General features: G+C 48.0%; 1 protein-coding gene across 5 annotated transcripts in view; it reads left to right on the top strand.

Annotated features, from left to right (window-relative positions):
* Window positions 1-2,616: 2,616 nt before the first annotated feature.
* TFCP2L1 (transcription factor CP2 like 1) overlaps window positions 2,617-14,345 on the top strand; it is an 89,062-nt gene continuing 77,333 nt past the window's right edge. For 3 of the 5 annotated variants that reach the window (XM_059394475.1, XM_059394479.1, XM_059394477.1), the window contains exons 1-3: window positions 2,617-2,823; window positions 3,426-3,455; window positions 6,770-6,921. In XM_059394475.1, coding sequence (XP_059250458.1) covers window positions 2,762-2,823; window positions 3,426-3,455; window positions 6,770-6,921 — 244 coding nt within the window. In that variant the 5' untranslated portion in view covers window positions 2,617-2,761. The remainder of the gene's footprint in view (window positions 2,824-3,425; window positions 3,456-6,769; window positions 6,922-14,345) is intronic. The other 2 variants (XM_059394476.1, XM_059394478.1) reach the window with 1 other exon arrangement.

Here is a 14,345-nt window from a genome sequence, read left to right as displayed (position 1 = left end):
TTTACTATTATAAACAATACCGGGATAAACATAATTCTACAGACTTTGTCCCGCCTACTTTGGGCATCCTTAAACTCCGCTTCATTCGTGGAAACGATCCCGCCCAGGGCATCAGGCCCCAGATTCTTCAGGGCGACCTCCTCTAAGAGCAGCTGGAATCCCTTGTGGAGTGGCCAAGAGGGCGTTGTCCTGTGAGGACTCTGTGGGGCCCAGGGCTACTACTCGGGAGCAGACACACATCTGGATCCCAGCACATTTGCCCAACTTTGTTCTGAGAGGAATGCAGGGCCTTGGGCTAGGAATTGATGGTGGCCAAGAGCACGGGCTCTCAAGTCTGCATTTGGGGCAGGGCCTGGTGGCTGGGCTCATGCTCTGTCTGTGTGGTGCCTGCTGGAGCAGGTCCACTGTCAAATCAGAGAGGACCTCTGGTGGGGGCCGGGATAGTTGGGGGCTGGCTGGGCTTTGATCCACGCTCTACAGGGTGGTCTAGAACTCCAGGAAAACAGAGGCGACAAGCTGCCTGGCCTCCTAGGGACCAGCCTGGAATAAGGCCAATATCATTTCCACCACATTCTACGGTCAAGAGAGTTGCAGGGCCCTCCTGATGAGAGAAGCAGCACAGCAGTCAGTTTATGCCACGCAGGGTCACAGATCCTGACAAGAGTCAGGTGGAAAACCCAGGTCTGAGTCACTGTCACCTGTTGCCACCACTGGAGCCCTTCCATTGGGCTTTTGCACATGCTGTGTGCTGGAGACCCTGCTCTGAACCCTGCCTCACAGACTGGCCTAACTTCCACTTACCCATCCATCAGGAGGCATCACTCCCTGGGGGCTTTCCAGAGTTCCACAACCCTCCTTCTTACTCCTAGAGCAGCCTCTGCTGTTGCTTTCCCACCGACCTCTTCAGCTAGAGCTCCAGCCCGCACCCCACGCCATGCTTGGCATATGGCAGGTGCTCTGGGGCTACTTATCTGGTGAAGGGATCCATTAAGGGTGTGCTCTTTGCACACTACCCCACAGATCCTCCCACTTAGATGCTGTGTGCTTGTCATGGACCCTGAGACAGAGCTTAACGTTCAGGATGTTTATTAGGAAGTTTCCTTGAGATTAACACCTGTGCAAAGGATGGGAAGGAAGCGGGAATGGACTGAGGTAGGTCCCATGGGAGGTCCCCATGACACATTTGACTGGCCCCTGGGGGAGTCCTGAGGCTAAAAGAGCCAATCAGCAGAGATGGCCAGACTTTCATTTTCCTGTCTCAACAGGCAGTGGGATGTGGACACCCCTCCCTGGGTGTGACCTTGAGTGAGCAGGCTCTCTGCAGCAAAGGCTGTCCCTAAAGGGGCTGATGGCTGAGGACTCCGCTTACGGCACTCCTCGTGCTCGCACAGTCAGTCCTTCCTTGCAGGAGGATTGAGATGTCCCATTTCTGTTTTCCTCATGGGGTAGGAGAGTTGGGGGGAGGTAGTAGTCCCTGAGAGTGGCTACGAGGACATGCCGTGCCAGCTGTGACCTATGCGGGAGGAAGAGTTGCTGCGAGAGCAGAGTGAGGGAGCGTTCTACCCACATCAGTGCTTGGAGGAGCTGGAATTTCAGGCCTGGGGCTTCAGGAGACTTCATTCCATTCCATCAATACTCAGAGACAGAATGTCCAGCTCTTCTATGCCAGGTGCTGTGCCATGTAGTGGGGAATATCACCTGGGGGTAAGTCATGGCTCTATGACTTCCACTCCCTCCTTACTGATACCCCCCTTCCATGATCCACTGTCCACACTTGTCCAGACTGCTCGTTCCAAAAGGCAAATCACATATTCAACTTCTCTTCTGAAAACACACTTAGACATCCTAGCTCCATTCCTTCTGTGATGTGCCCTGTCCACCTCTCATTTTGCTTCCTTATCCCCTTGGTCAACCAGCCCCAGCCATGCTCAAGCTGTTCTGCCTTGGCAATTACTAGGGACTGGACCCACTTTCCCTCCAGATGTTCAGAGAGATGCTTCCTCCAAGTCTGTAAGGCCTTGGCTCCATGTCACCTCCTTCAGGAAGCCTTCTCTGATTATTCAATGAATGCATTCCTTTTTTCATATTTATTCAACAAATATTTATGGAGCACTTACTATGTCCCAAGCATATTCCTAGGCAGTGGGAAATTCCGATGAATTGGAGTCCAAGCCTTGCCTTCTTGCAGCTTACATTCTTGTGGAAAAGGCAATCAATGAACAAAAATAAAAAGTACCGCGATTTGCAATGCAAAGTGAAATGAGAAAACGAGAGCCTGGGAAGGAGGCGGAGAGTGCCTGATCCGGGGTCCCTAACGTTCAAGCGCAGGGCAGCCACTCCCCAGCCGCGCGGCCACGGTGGGGACCCAATTGGACGGAGTCAAGGACGCCTCGCGGCGGAAACGAGGGAGGTTGTCCGCCCCATGAGGGTCACCTGGGCCCCACCCTTGGGGGCGAGAGAAGAGGCGGGGCCCTAGTCCTAGTCCGCGCCGCCCTCTCCCGTCCCGCAGCGGAGAGGCACGCTCGCTCCCGGGAAGGGCGCGCGGGAGCGGGTCGGCCAGGTGCGCCGCCTCAGGAGGCCCCCGCCCCGCCGCGCGGCCCGAGGGGGTGGGGCCGGCCGTGGCCCCGCCCCCAGGCCGTCCATAAATGCGCGGGGCCGGTGCGGCTTCCGAGCGCGGCTTCCCGGAGACTGGGCGAGGTCGGCGGGGCCCGCGGCTGTTTCGCTGTCACGCGTGGGGCGCGGCGGACGCGGAGCTGCAACCATGCTGTTCTGGCACACGCAGCCCGAGCACTACAACCAGCACAACTCCGGCAGCTACCTGCGGTAAGGGCCGCGCAGCCGGGACTGGACGGGGCGCGGTCGGACGTCCCGGGGCGGGGCGGGAGCCCCAGGGTCCCGGGTCCCGGGTCCCGAGCGCCCTCTCTGCGTTCCGCGCCGGCCCCCTCCGCCCCCCGGCTATCAGCCTTCGGGGGACTAGAAGGGACATCCCCCAGGGACCCGCCTAGGGAGGGACCCCGGGGGCACCCGTCGTCTCCTGACCACCCTGTCGGGCGCGGAGCACACACCTGCTTTCCGCAGCTTCCCGTCCGGTCCGCCAACCCCCGTCTCTCTTCTCCCGGCTCGCCTCGGAGGAGAGGAAACTTTTGCCAACAGTCCAGTGCCCGTCGCGGGGAGGTCTAGCTCCTGCTCTTTGCCCCTCTCTGCCCTGGTCCCTCTCCGAGCCGCACGCCCTCTCCGGTGTCCTTGGGCGGGCCGAGGGGGGCGAGTGAGTGGCGAGGGCCGACCTTGCGCTTCAGCTCTGCGGGCCGGCGGGCGGGGGCTCGGAAGGACAGCGTGCCCCCTCCCTCCAGGTGGTCTTGGATACTTGTATTGGCCTGGGGCCCGCCCCTTTATTGCCCTTGATGGAAATCTTTCTTCTTCTGCAGGGACTTGACTAGTGCTCTTCAAAGGGAAAAGTAAGTCCTGCTTGTTTTTCAAAGTTCTGTCGTCTCCCCTTTAAGGAAGTCGGAGCCCCGTTAGCTTCAGTTCCTGGAGGATTGTTTTTCCTTGTTCTGCAGCTGGCTGGGCACTAATGGGCAGTCATTTCATTTACTGAACTCGCCTGAACCAGCTTTAGCCTGTCTTTATTTCCATCCTAGTCACAGTTTACGAAATGTGCCTAATTTTAACCCAAAGGGCATTTGGTATGGACTCAGAAAGTAAATCGTGAGGTGGAAGGAATCACTGGTGCGAAAGCCCCGAAGTGAGAGCCGTTCTGAGTGCCCCCACCATCTTTTTTTCCTTCCTAAGAGGTTCCCACTCAGATTTAGCAGTACATGTCATTTGGAAATCCTGGCTTCTGATAAGTAATGTGTCCCCTAGTCCACTCTGAAGACTTCCTCCTTCCAGAAGCAGAGAAATGATTGGATTTAATTGATGTGTCCTCTCCTTTTTATTCATGGGCCTGAGTAATAGGAGGTGGCATAAGTCTCAGTCGTAATTAAGGAATGATGGCCTTCCCTGCAGACCATAGAAATGTCAACCAGAGGGAAGCTACCCCTGGGGGATGTCAGAACTTCAAGGGGCAGAAGTTAGTCTCTGCAGAAAATTGTGTCGGTTCACCTGCATGAAATGCTACAGTGGGGTCCGTTTTTATTGTACTGTGTGAAGGTTTGTGGTTGTGGTTTTGCCTAAATTTTAGGTTGTGGCCATTAAATATGTTGCCATATCTTAAAAAATGATTCTGAAGGTGACCTTGAGTGGAATGTGAGTGCATTTAAAACTTCCTGGATACTTAAAATGTCATCCCATTAGGGAATAGTTCTCCCCTTGTATGGGAGGTGCTTCTGCTTCTGAAATGGAAATTGGTCTCTGGAATTCCTTAGATACCTTTTTAGGATTTTGGTATTGTTTCAGGGTTTGGACGGTGGGTGGCAATTGGGGTGAAAGGTGCCAGAAAGCCATACACATTTAGGGACCATGGATAAGGAAACATTTGGTCCATGCTATTTAAAAAAAGAAAAAAAAATTCATGTTTTGGAAACTGGGGTTTTCATCCCTTTAGAGGCTGACCTTAGTGAAGGCTAAAGTGAGGGTCAGTTAATACGCCAGTGGTTCCCCCAACTCTAGAGTGAGAGTCGTTGACCTTTTCCTTGGTTTATATATTTTATTTTTGGTGATCTCCTTACCCTGAAATCTCTGCAAGTTGTCTCCTGTTACCCACATAGTGGCCTTCACTCCTTTCTTTCCTTTTTCTGTTTGATGTTCTTGCGACCTTTACTCCTTGGCAAATAAGGATGCCAGGCTTGAAAGAAATTACTGTTAAGTGATGGTTGTTTCCACCCCTACTTTTCTTTCTCTCTCTTTTCTTTTTTCTTTCTTTGTTCCTTTCTTTCTTTCTTTTTTAATTTAAAGGCAGCAGTCCATGGCATATTAACTTAACACGGTCTGGGCAAACATGAAATTATGCAACCCCCAGGTGAGTAGGCCTGCCTGCCTCTCCTGTGTTCCTAGATAACCACTTGGGCTGGGAGTGTGCACCAGTGTGGCAAAAGGAAGGGGCAGTGTGAGGGGAGCCGAGATGGCACTGCTCCTGTCTTTGGGCCAGGGATGGTAGGCAGGGGCAGGCCCCCACACAGAGTTTCCAGGTGTGCTCCAAGCCGGAGTTGCACTTCTGAGAATTGTTTGGGATTGCTGGGGTGTGTGCTGGGTTTGTGTTTTAGAGACTACTGGTTAATTGTGTTGTAAGAGGAACAGACTGTACCAGTGACTCCTGTTTATATAGTGCAGTGGGGTCGGTGAATCTGATTCATAACTGGGGACACTGAGAGGGAGGAGGGTTATCAAGATAAGGGGACCAGGACTTTTGAGGCATCTGTTTCTACACTGCTTGTAATACAGAGGTTTTTTTTTTTTTTTTTTTTTTTTTTAAATTTTTTTTTTTTTTTTTTCAGAGAGAAATAACAAGAAGATGGGGAGGCAGGCAGAGAGAGAGAGAGAGAGGGAAGCAGGCTCCCTGCTGAGCAGAGAGCCCGATGCGGGACTCGATCCCAGGACCCTGAGATCATGACCTGAGCCGAAGGCAGCGGCTTAACCCACTGAGCCACCCAGGCGCCCCACAAAAGCCTTTTCTGCTCACAAGTCATTCCTGTTCTCAGGAATTTCCTTAAAATTTTTTTTTTTTTATTTTTTAAAGTTTTCTTTTTTTAAAATTTATTTACTTGACAGACAGATCACAAGTAGGTAGAGAGGTAGGCAGAGAGGGAGGAGGAAGCAGCCTCCCTGCTGAGCAAAGCCAGGTGCGGGCTTGATCCCAGGACCCTGAGATCATGACCTGAGCTGAAGGTAGAGGCTTTAACCCACTGAGCCACCCAGGCGCCCCAGGAATTTCTTCTAACCTTGCAAGGGCTTTTAAAAAAAGTTCATCTAGAAACAACTCCTAGGTTGGTGTGAGGCTTTTTTTTTTTTTGGGCTATGGTGGGGAGTATTCAGAGGTGGAGGAAAAGTATCTCTGAGCATCTTGATACTTTGCATGTGAATAAGAAAACAATTAAATCCAAGGGCTTTACACCTTGTTTTGCATTTAGGAGATACTAGTATGTCCATTAAAATCAGGATTATGAGCTAACTCTACCCCCACCTTTTTTTTTTTTTGAAGATTGTAGGTGGTGGGCTGTCACAGCCCAGTGAGCGAAATATATTTTCATAGTTTACAGAGAGCCCTGAGGACAGGATTGAATTGGTCTGAGAAGCCACCAAGGAGTAGAAGAGTTTACTTAAAAAAAATGAAAACTTCTGTTCAGATTTCTAAGCTGAGAGCAGGACTACATAATGAGCAGTCTCTTGTGGATGGAAACCACGTGGCATTTCAGGTTCACTCCATTTCTGCCAGGCCCTTTGTCACAGAGACTTCTTTAATTTGTAGATACCAGATAACTTTGCATTTTTGCCTCCTTGATTTGATTCAGTAAATCTCTGGAGGGCCCTTGAGTGAAAAACAGAATCTTCAGGGGATGGATAGACGTGGTTTGAAAGGAGCATCCTGGTTCTGGGGGCACTGGTGTTGCATGAGGTCTGGGGGCACTGGTGTTGCATGAGGTCTGGGACGGCCCCCCGCATCCCCTCCTCCACAAGCACGCTGCCATGGGTTTCGGTGTGTTGCCCTCGACGCCCCAGGTCAGGACCCACTTCTCTGACTTGGCTGTCTGTCTCTGCGCCTGGGCTCCGTGGGGCTCTGCTCCTGGGGCTCCATGGGGCTCTGCCCCTGACTGCTCCCTCCTGTGTGTTGCAGTGATGTGCTCGCTTTGCCCATCTTCAAGCAAGAGGAGCCCCAGCTGTCCCCCGAGAACGACGCTCGCCTGCCGCCTCTGCAGTACGTGTTGTGCGCGGCCACGTCCCCTGCCGTGAAGCTGCACGAGGAGACTCTGACCTATCTCAACCAAGGTAGTGGCCGCCGTGCTGGGGCCACCTGCCAGCAGGAGTGGAGAGTTGACCTGGATGATGATGTGGGGGGGGCTTCCTTACCTGATCATGGTGGGGTTAGCTGGGAAGGAGACTGCGTGTCCCAGAGATTCTGTGTCCCAGTGGGGACACTTCCCTGAGCCTCTGCGTCCTTGTCTGAAAAGTGGACGTCTCAGCTGTAGAGGCCCTCAGGCCAGCCGTGGGTAATGGAAATAATAGTTCTTGCATGGGCCCTCCACGGGGCAGAGGCTCCGTGACCAGCAGCAGTTGTTAGAATTGCTGTTGACTGTGACCATGACTGGTGTCCTTTCCTGGATGTGGATGGAGCACCCTAGGTACAGGAGGTCTGTTATGTCTCCCAGAGCTGCAGCAGGCAGCGGTGGGAAGGTCGGCCCATCCTCAGGCAGCTTGGGGGCTGGGTTCCATGTGCACCCACGCAGAAGCCCCATGGGGCGGTGGATATAGGACCACCCACCGTGTCTTCACACAAGAGGCACTGGCTTTGCTTTTTGAATCTCCATCCTAGCACTGCCTCACACGAGGACTTGGAGCTGCCTTTCTTTTTACTCTGTACCGAGGTGTTTGTGTAAACTGAGGAATGTGATTTTGTGACATTTGAAAGAATGCAGCTGTTCCAAGTGCCTGCTATGAGAATGGCTGTTCAGTTGGTGATTCCCTTTATCAGGACACGCGGATCAGTGTCCTCCTAACAGATGGCGTTTTTGTGGTTTCTGTGTGATCGTGTGGATGTGTTTATGCACTTCCTTCCCAGGTCACCTCATAGACGCTCTAGCATCAAGTGGCTTAATTGCCCCCGTGTTTTTAAACAGGCAGAGCAAAGGGGCAGGGGGACAGTGGTCCGTTTTGTAGGGTCGTGCTGAGTTGTAGGGAAGTTGCCGCGTGGGAGCAGTTCGGCTGGCACCTTTCTGTAGGACGTGGAGGCCCTCCTTCAGAGAGCACGCTGGGGCTGGAAATCCAGCTGGATCATCAGGCTTGTCCTCTGTGGGCTGGCGGCCTTCTAAGCAGGGAACCAGCTCTGAGGTAGCAGGTGGCTCTGCGTCCTCCTGGGAATGAATCAGCCCCCTCCCATGGTTGGCATGGCCCAGCGGAAGGGCAGGTGGCTCTGTGGCCACAGCTACTGGCCAAGCCCACACTTGGTTAGCAGTGGGGCCCCTGACTCGGGCCCTGTGGCTCTGTGGCTCTGTGGCTCTGTGCCCCTGTGCCCCTGTGCCTCTGTGCCTCTGTGCCTCTGTGCCTCTGTGCCTCTGTGTGTGTCTATGGAGCAGCGTCCAGTGGGGACCCCTGACTCAGGCCCTGTGGAGGAGTGCCTCTGTGGCTCTGTGGCTCTGTGCCACTGTGCCTCTGTGCCTCTGTGCGTGTCTATGGAGCAGGGTCGGCTGTTGTCTTTCTGGGTCACAGGAGGTCACATGTACCAAGTTGTGGAGCTTTGCTTATCTCTCTGGGCCTGTGCTTTTTTGCCTAAAGGTAGCTTGAAGAGATGGGCTGATGCTCACAGATCACTGAGCTCCGAGGTCTTGTTCGTGGTCTGGTCCTGCGGTGCTGAGGAGTGAGTGAGTGGTCTGGGGCTCCGTGGCTTGCGGGGGGCACTGAGTATGCACCCACCTCCACCTCCTGTCTCCTCTGCAAGGCCTTTGCCTGCTTGGCCTGCCTTCCCTGCCTGCCTTCCACCTCTCCTCCCTGTAATCCGCCAACCTTGGACCATGTGTGGCAGTCCTCACGCTAAACCTTTTAAGAGTTTCTCCTTTGCTCAGTATAGAAAAGTTGCAACAGAGGAAAAGAGTTGCCTTATGGTCTTAACCACCCTTTGTCAGTTTGGTGTATTTACTTTAGATATTTTTTAAGTTGCATTTTCCTGATCATTGAAGTAACATGCTCATTATGGTTGATTTAGACATGTGTAAGAAAGAAGATGAGAAGGGAAAAAAATTGAAATCTCTTCTGATTTCACCTGAGGACCATTGCTAACCTGATTTCCACATATATTTGTATGTACGTCTTTTTGAACTGATCTTGCTCCAGACGCATGTTGTCTTTTCATTTATTAGATATGTGAGCTTTTCTCATTTCACTCAAAATGCCTTGAGAACTTAAATTTTTTTAATGGGTGCACAGTATCCCATGGTATAGGTCTCTGTGGCTTTCTCCAGCATCATGGGAAGGACACTTAGCTTTGAGTTGTTGTCTTTGTGTAAAATATTTTTTAAAAAATAATAATAAATTACCTTCGAAGTGGGATTACTGGACTGAAGGCTTTGGACGCATTTTTACCAAAATGCCTTCTCAGCAGAATGCCCCGGCTCATGTGCTGTGGTTTTTAAAAACTTGCATGTATCAACCAATGTGGTCAAATATTCTAAAATAGGTTTCTTGATCTTCTAAATTTCTCTGTCAAATAATGTTCATGTTCTTTGCCCATTTTTCTGTTGAGATGTTTGTATCTTGTTGATTGTAAGAGCACACCATATATGAAGAGTTATCAACCTTTTAGTTGCTGTGTGTTGCAGACATTTTTCTTTGTTGGTTGCTGGTCATTTAACTATATTTTTTGTGTGATAACTGTATTCATACTGTAGGATCTATGTCATGACTTTTTTCTGTGTAAAAATTTGAAATGTCTTATAAAATATATATTTTTTAAAATATTTTATTTATTTGACAGACAGTGAAAGCAGGAGCACAAGGGGGAGTGGGAGAGGAAGAAGCAGGCTTCCTGCTGAACAGGGAGCCTAGTGCGGGGCTTGATCCCAGGACCCTAGGATCATGACCTGAGCAGAAGGCAGATGCTTAGGGAGCGACTGAGCCACCTAGTGCCCCTAAAATCTTTCTGTCTTTTAAAAATAGTTTTTCTTCTATTCTAAGAATATGTGCCCACCGTAGAATTGCTTAGTAGTTTCCTAAATTTCATTTCATGGTTTCTAAATTTTAACATTGAAGTGCGTTTGGGATGTTTTTGTGAAACTTAGTAATTAGGTACTTAGTGATACTTTGAATTATTATTACATAATATATATGTATTTATATACATAACAGTATAAAAATATAAATATTTCAGCTTTACTAGTGAGATTTATCCTGTCATGTTGCATTTGGAATTTACGATGTGATATAAAGGTTTAACTTTATTTTTCTAAATAGTTAATCCACTAGTTATTGCCTAGTTTATCCTTTTCTCACTGGCTTAAAATGCTTCTTTGGAACATGGAAAAAAGCTGTATTCTCAAGTATTAGTCCAGAAACGTGTAGAGTTATTTTGTCCTGTAACCCTGATACTCATTGGTTCTTGCTCCATTTCACATTGAACTGTTCGTGAGACTTGGAAATTGTTTCCCTATTCAAGTGTAGGAGTTCCTTTCATCATTTTTCTTAGCTAATCTCAATCATACATTCTTTAAAAATGGATTTTATAATCATTCAGTCTCCTTTGTATACCTTTTTTTACATTGGTGAGATCATATGCTTCATGAAATTGTTTCTTGATTTCATTAAATACTAGTCTTCTAATAACATTTTCTTTTTTTTTTTTGGTTTCAGATAAAAAAAGTTTTTTTTTAAGATTTTATTTATTTGAGAGAGAGGAAGGGAGAGAGAGAGGGTATGAGCAGGGGAAAGGGGAGGGGGAAAAAGGAAGAGGGAGGGGGTAGAAGGAGATGGAGAAACAGGGAGCCAGCCTTGGGGCTCCCTCCCAGGAGCCTGGGAGCATGGGATCAGGACTTGATCTGAAGGCAGCCACTTAACCAACTGAGCCGCCCAGCTGCCTCATTTTCCGTTATTATTTAATTATTTATTTTTAAAGATTTTACTTACTTATTTGAGAGAGAGAGAATGAGAGAGGGGGAGAGCATGGGAAAGGGGAGGGTCAGAGGGAGAAGCAGGCTCACGAGGGACTCGATCCCTCCACTTGAGGATCATGACCCGGGCTGAAGGCAGTCGCCCAACCAACTGAGTCATCCAGCTGCCCCTTTTCTGTCATTATTAAAACTGCTTTACTGTCATTTTAAAATGTCTGCATATTATTTTGCTATTTCTTTTTGTTATTTAGGAGAGCGTAGTGGCAATAACTGCTTGGAAGAAAATACCCAATGTAATTAATGTCTGTCTCTCATAATAATAGAATGGAAACTCTATGAGCCCAGAGCCCTGTCAGTCTTTTTTTAAACATTGTATCTCCAGCATTAAGCTTGGTGCTTTGACACTGATGTAGGTGCTCTATAGATAATTCAGAAAATTAAACAGTAGGCGTGACTTATTTTATTTCCATTTTATTTTTTTCCTCTCCTTCCTTTTTGTTATTATTTGTGATGCCGAACTGAATATCTTTTTCAGCTTATCTTATTTAAGGTACCTGTACATCTATGTCATACGACAAATGGTCATTGATGCAGTTGAAAACAATAGTTTTATCACATCAATCAAAACCTTTTTGGTTAATTGAAGAGTTAGCTGTTAATAGTATTTGGTTTTTTATTGCATTGGCTCTATGATGTCTATTATACTATTTCTATGAGGCCCTGCCATATCTTCTTCCTTGTAATGGTGTTTTAAAAGTTCTGTGAAAACATGAGGGGGTGTTCTGTAAGACCCTTGAAACCATGGGATGTTCACTTCTCAGTGCAGAGTCAGGCCAGTGCGTTATTTCAAGCCCAGTAGTTAACTTTATACGTGGTGAAAACCGTGTGTAAAACAAAGTATGCCCTCTTCTTCGCACATAGAGTCCTAAGGAATGGGTGGCCGGCCCACTGTTGCGTGGAGGTCTGCAAAGTCCCAGAGCAACCTTTTTGTCATTGGCCAGATCTTTCCTGAAAGCTGGAGCCCGCAGGAAGGGCTGGAAGTGTGCCGTAGGGGAGGAGTCAGGGAGAAGAGAGAAAAGAGAACCCCAGGCAATCTGTGTGGGGAATTCTGGCTGGAGATAAGGAACAGCTTCCTAAGAATGGCTTTTTACGCAGGAAGCTTTTGGTATCTCCTTCCAAAGGATTCTGGGATCTTAAATGTAGTCATGGATTCTTTCAGAAATCTTACTTTCATTCATTCATGGAATGAAACTTCTGTCCTTTGGAAGGAGAGGATGGTTTAGTGAGAAGAAAAGCCACAAGCGAAAGCAAGAATGCAGTCGGTCTGTGTGTGCGCGCGCGCGCCCAGAGAGTGGGGTGGGGTGGTGGGAAATGGGGGTGCAGTTAAGCATCTTCTGTCCAGAGAACCCTAAGTGGTTTAGGATGGCTGAGGTTCAGGGAACGCAAAAAGTGTGAATGGTGTGGCTGGAGTGGTAGACCAGATGGTTAAGGGCCCCAGCTGCCTTGCTGAGGCTGAGCTCTTGGGCAGCCACCTAGGCAAGTCACTTAGCCTCTCAGTGTCTTCCATTTGTCGTTTGTAAGATGGAGGAAATAAGATCTCTATAGAGTAAATGCTGCTGTGGAGTAAAATGGTGTAATGCCTGGAGAACACCAAAAATGGTGTCCAGCACATAGGAAGAAGTCACAAATTGGCCATTATTAATAATAAAGTAGACCCTTTTTGTCTTGTCTTGTTTACTTTAATGCCCTATATATGTATGTATGTGTGTGTGTGTGCATATATATGTTTTGTGTGTGTGTGTGTATATATATATATATATATATATATATATATATATATATGGCATATTTGGATGTGAACAAGGATATTTTGGAAATCAACATTTTGGAAGTTAAGAAGGTTATCAAATTGGGACTTTGAAATTTTTTACTGTTTTTACCCTTTTCCTAATTCAAAGATTAACAACACAGGGTTGATTCTAGAACTAAGAATACCTTTTGGAACTGCAAGGTTGTAGCTCTGGGACAGATTAAAGCCAGGAAGGCCTTCTGAACCTTCCTATTCTTCATTCACTCTACAAGATAATGGACAGAACTGGGAGAAGACATTTACTACACAGGCTGTTAAAATACTGTCTTTAACTTTGTGGACCTTTCTCTGTTGATGGGAGCTGTTTCATTGGGATTGCTTTGCTTGGATCCTCAGCCAAGTAAAGCTTTGTGCAAGGACCTCAGCCTTTCGTGTGATCCTTTGTTTGGCCCTGTAGAATTTATGCTTTCTGATATTCTCTCTTGAATAATGATCTCAAAAGGCATTATTCCCATTTTACAGATAGGCTGAGAGAGGTGAAATCTGCTTTTCTCTTCTCTGTCTTGCAATTAGGCGAGCCTAGGGAGTGGTTGAATAGTGTGATGTGATAACAAACGGAGTTCTGGAAGGGGAGATACTTTTTCCCCCCTGCTGGGCATTTCTGGGAGCCTTGCCTGTTCCCTGCTATTTCTCACGCAGTTCTGAGGGTGGATGAGGAAGATAACTGAAGGACTGGAGCGGGTAGAAAATGCCTCCTTAAACAGAAAACTTTAATCAGTTGCCTTACCCCCTCCCGCCCGGCTCGCCCTCCACCCACAGTGACCTGAGGGAATGGTCAGAGAGATAAGAACTCAGGGCAGGGACATCCTGTCATCCTGCTCCCAGGCCAGGACAGACGGCTGCTGCCTTTTTACCAGCTCCTATTCCCTGGAAGTCACTTAATCTCTAGAAGCCTCAGATTCCTCATGTAGGGAATTGGGATGTTTCATTTGTGTGTTGCCTTGAGAATCAAGTGAGTAACAAGTGTCTGGCAGGGAGTAAGCCCAGTTAGGTTGCCTCCTCTCCCCAGTTATATCCATGACTTTGAATTTAAGGGCTGAGGCAAAGGGTTACTTGTTACACTCTCTCGATAGCTGACGTTTTCTTTCCAGATTAATTTTTAGCCTGAAGTTTGGGAATATAAACCGAGTAAGCCTAGTGATCCTTAAATACATTATTATTTTTTTAAATGCTTTTTCCCCCTTCTTTTCCTGAGTAAAAAAGTGGCACATTCTTGAATGCCAAAGGAATTGTACTCTAGAAAGTTTTACATAACCTCACTTCCCAGATTTTTCTTAGTTCTACATTAACCCACATATGTTTAATTGTATACAGGCATACGTACTTAATAGAAATGTGTGTGCTCCCCCCCAACCTGGCACACACAAGAGTGGGGCAGGGAAGGGGCAGAAGAAGAGGGAGAAACCCAAGCAGGCTCCATGTTCAGCATGGAGCCCTGCTTCAGGTCTCAATCTCGCAACCCCGAGATCATGACCTCAGCTGAAATCAAGAATCAGGTGCTTAACCAGCTGAGCCACCCAGGTGGTCCATGCCCCTTTCTTTTGTTTGTTTGTTTTTTTTTTTAAACTTGTTTTAATTTTGTAAAAATTTTATTTTTATTTCTGGAGTTTTTCTTTTTAAAATTTAAATTCAGTTTATTAACATATAATGTATTACTGGTTTCAGAGGTAGAGTTCAGTGATTCATCAGTCTTCTAGAATACCCAGTGCTCATTATATCATGTGCCC

The sequence above is a fragment of the Mustela nigripes genome, chromosome 3, assembly GCF_022355385.1.
Source record: "Mustela nigripes isolate SB6536 chromosome 3, MUSNIG.SB6536, whole genome shotgun sequence".
Lineage (NCBI taxonomy): Eukaryota > Metazoa > Chordata > Mammalia > Carnivora > Mustelidae > Mustela > Mustela nigripes.
This window is presented reverse-complemented; position numbering and strand designations above follow the sequence as displayed.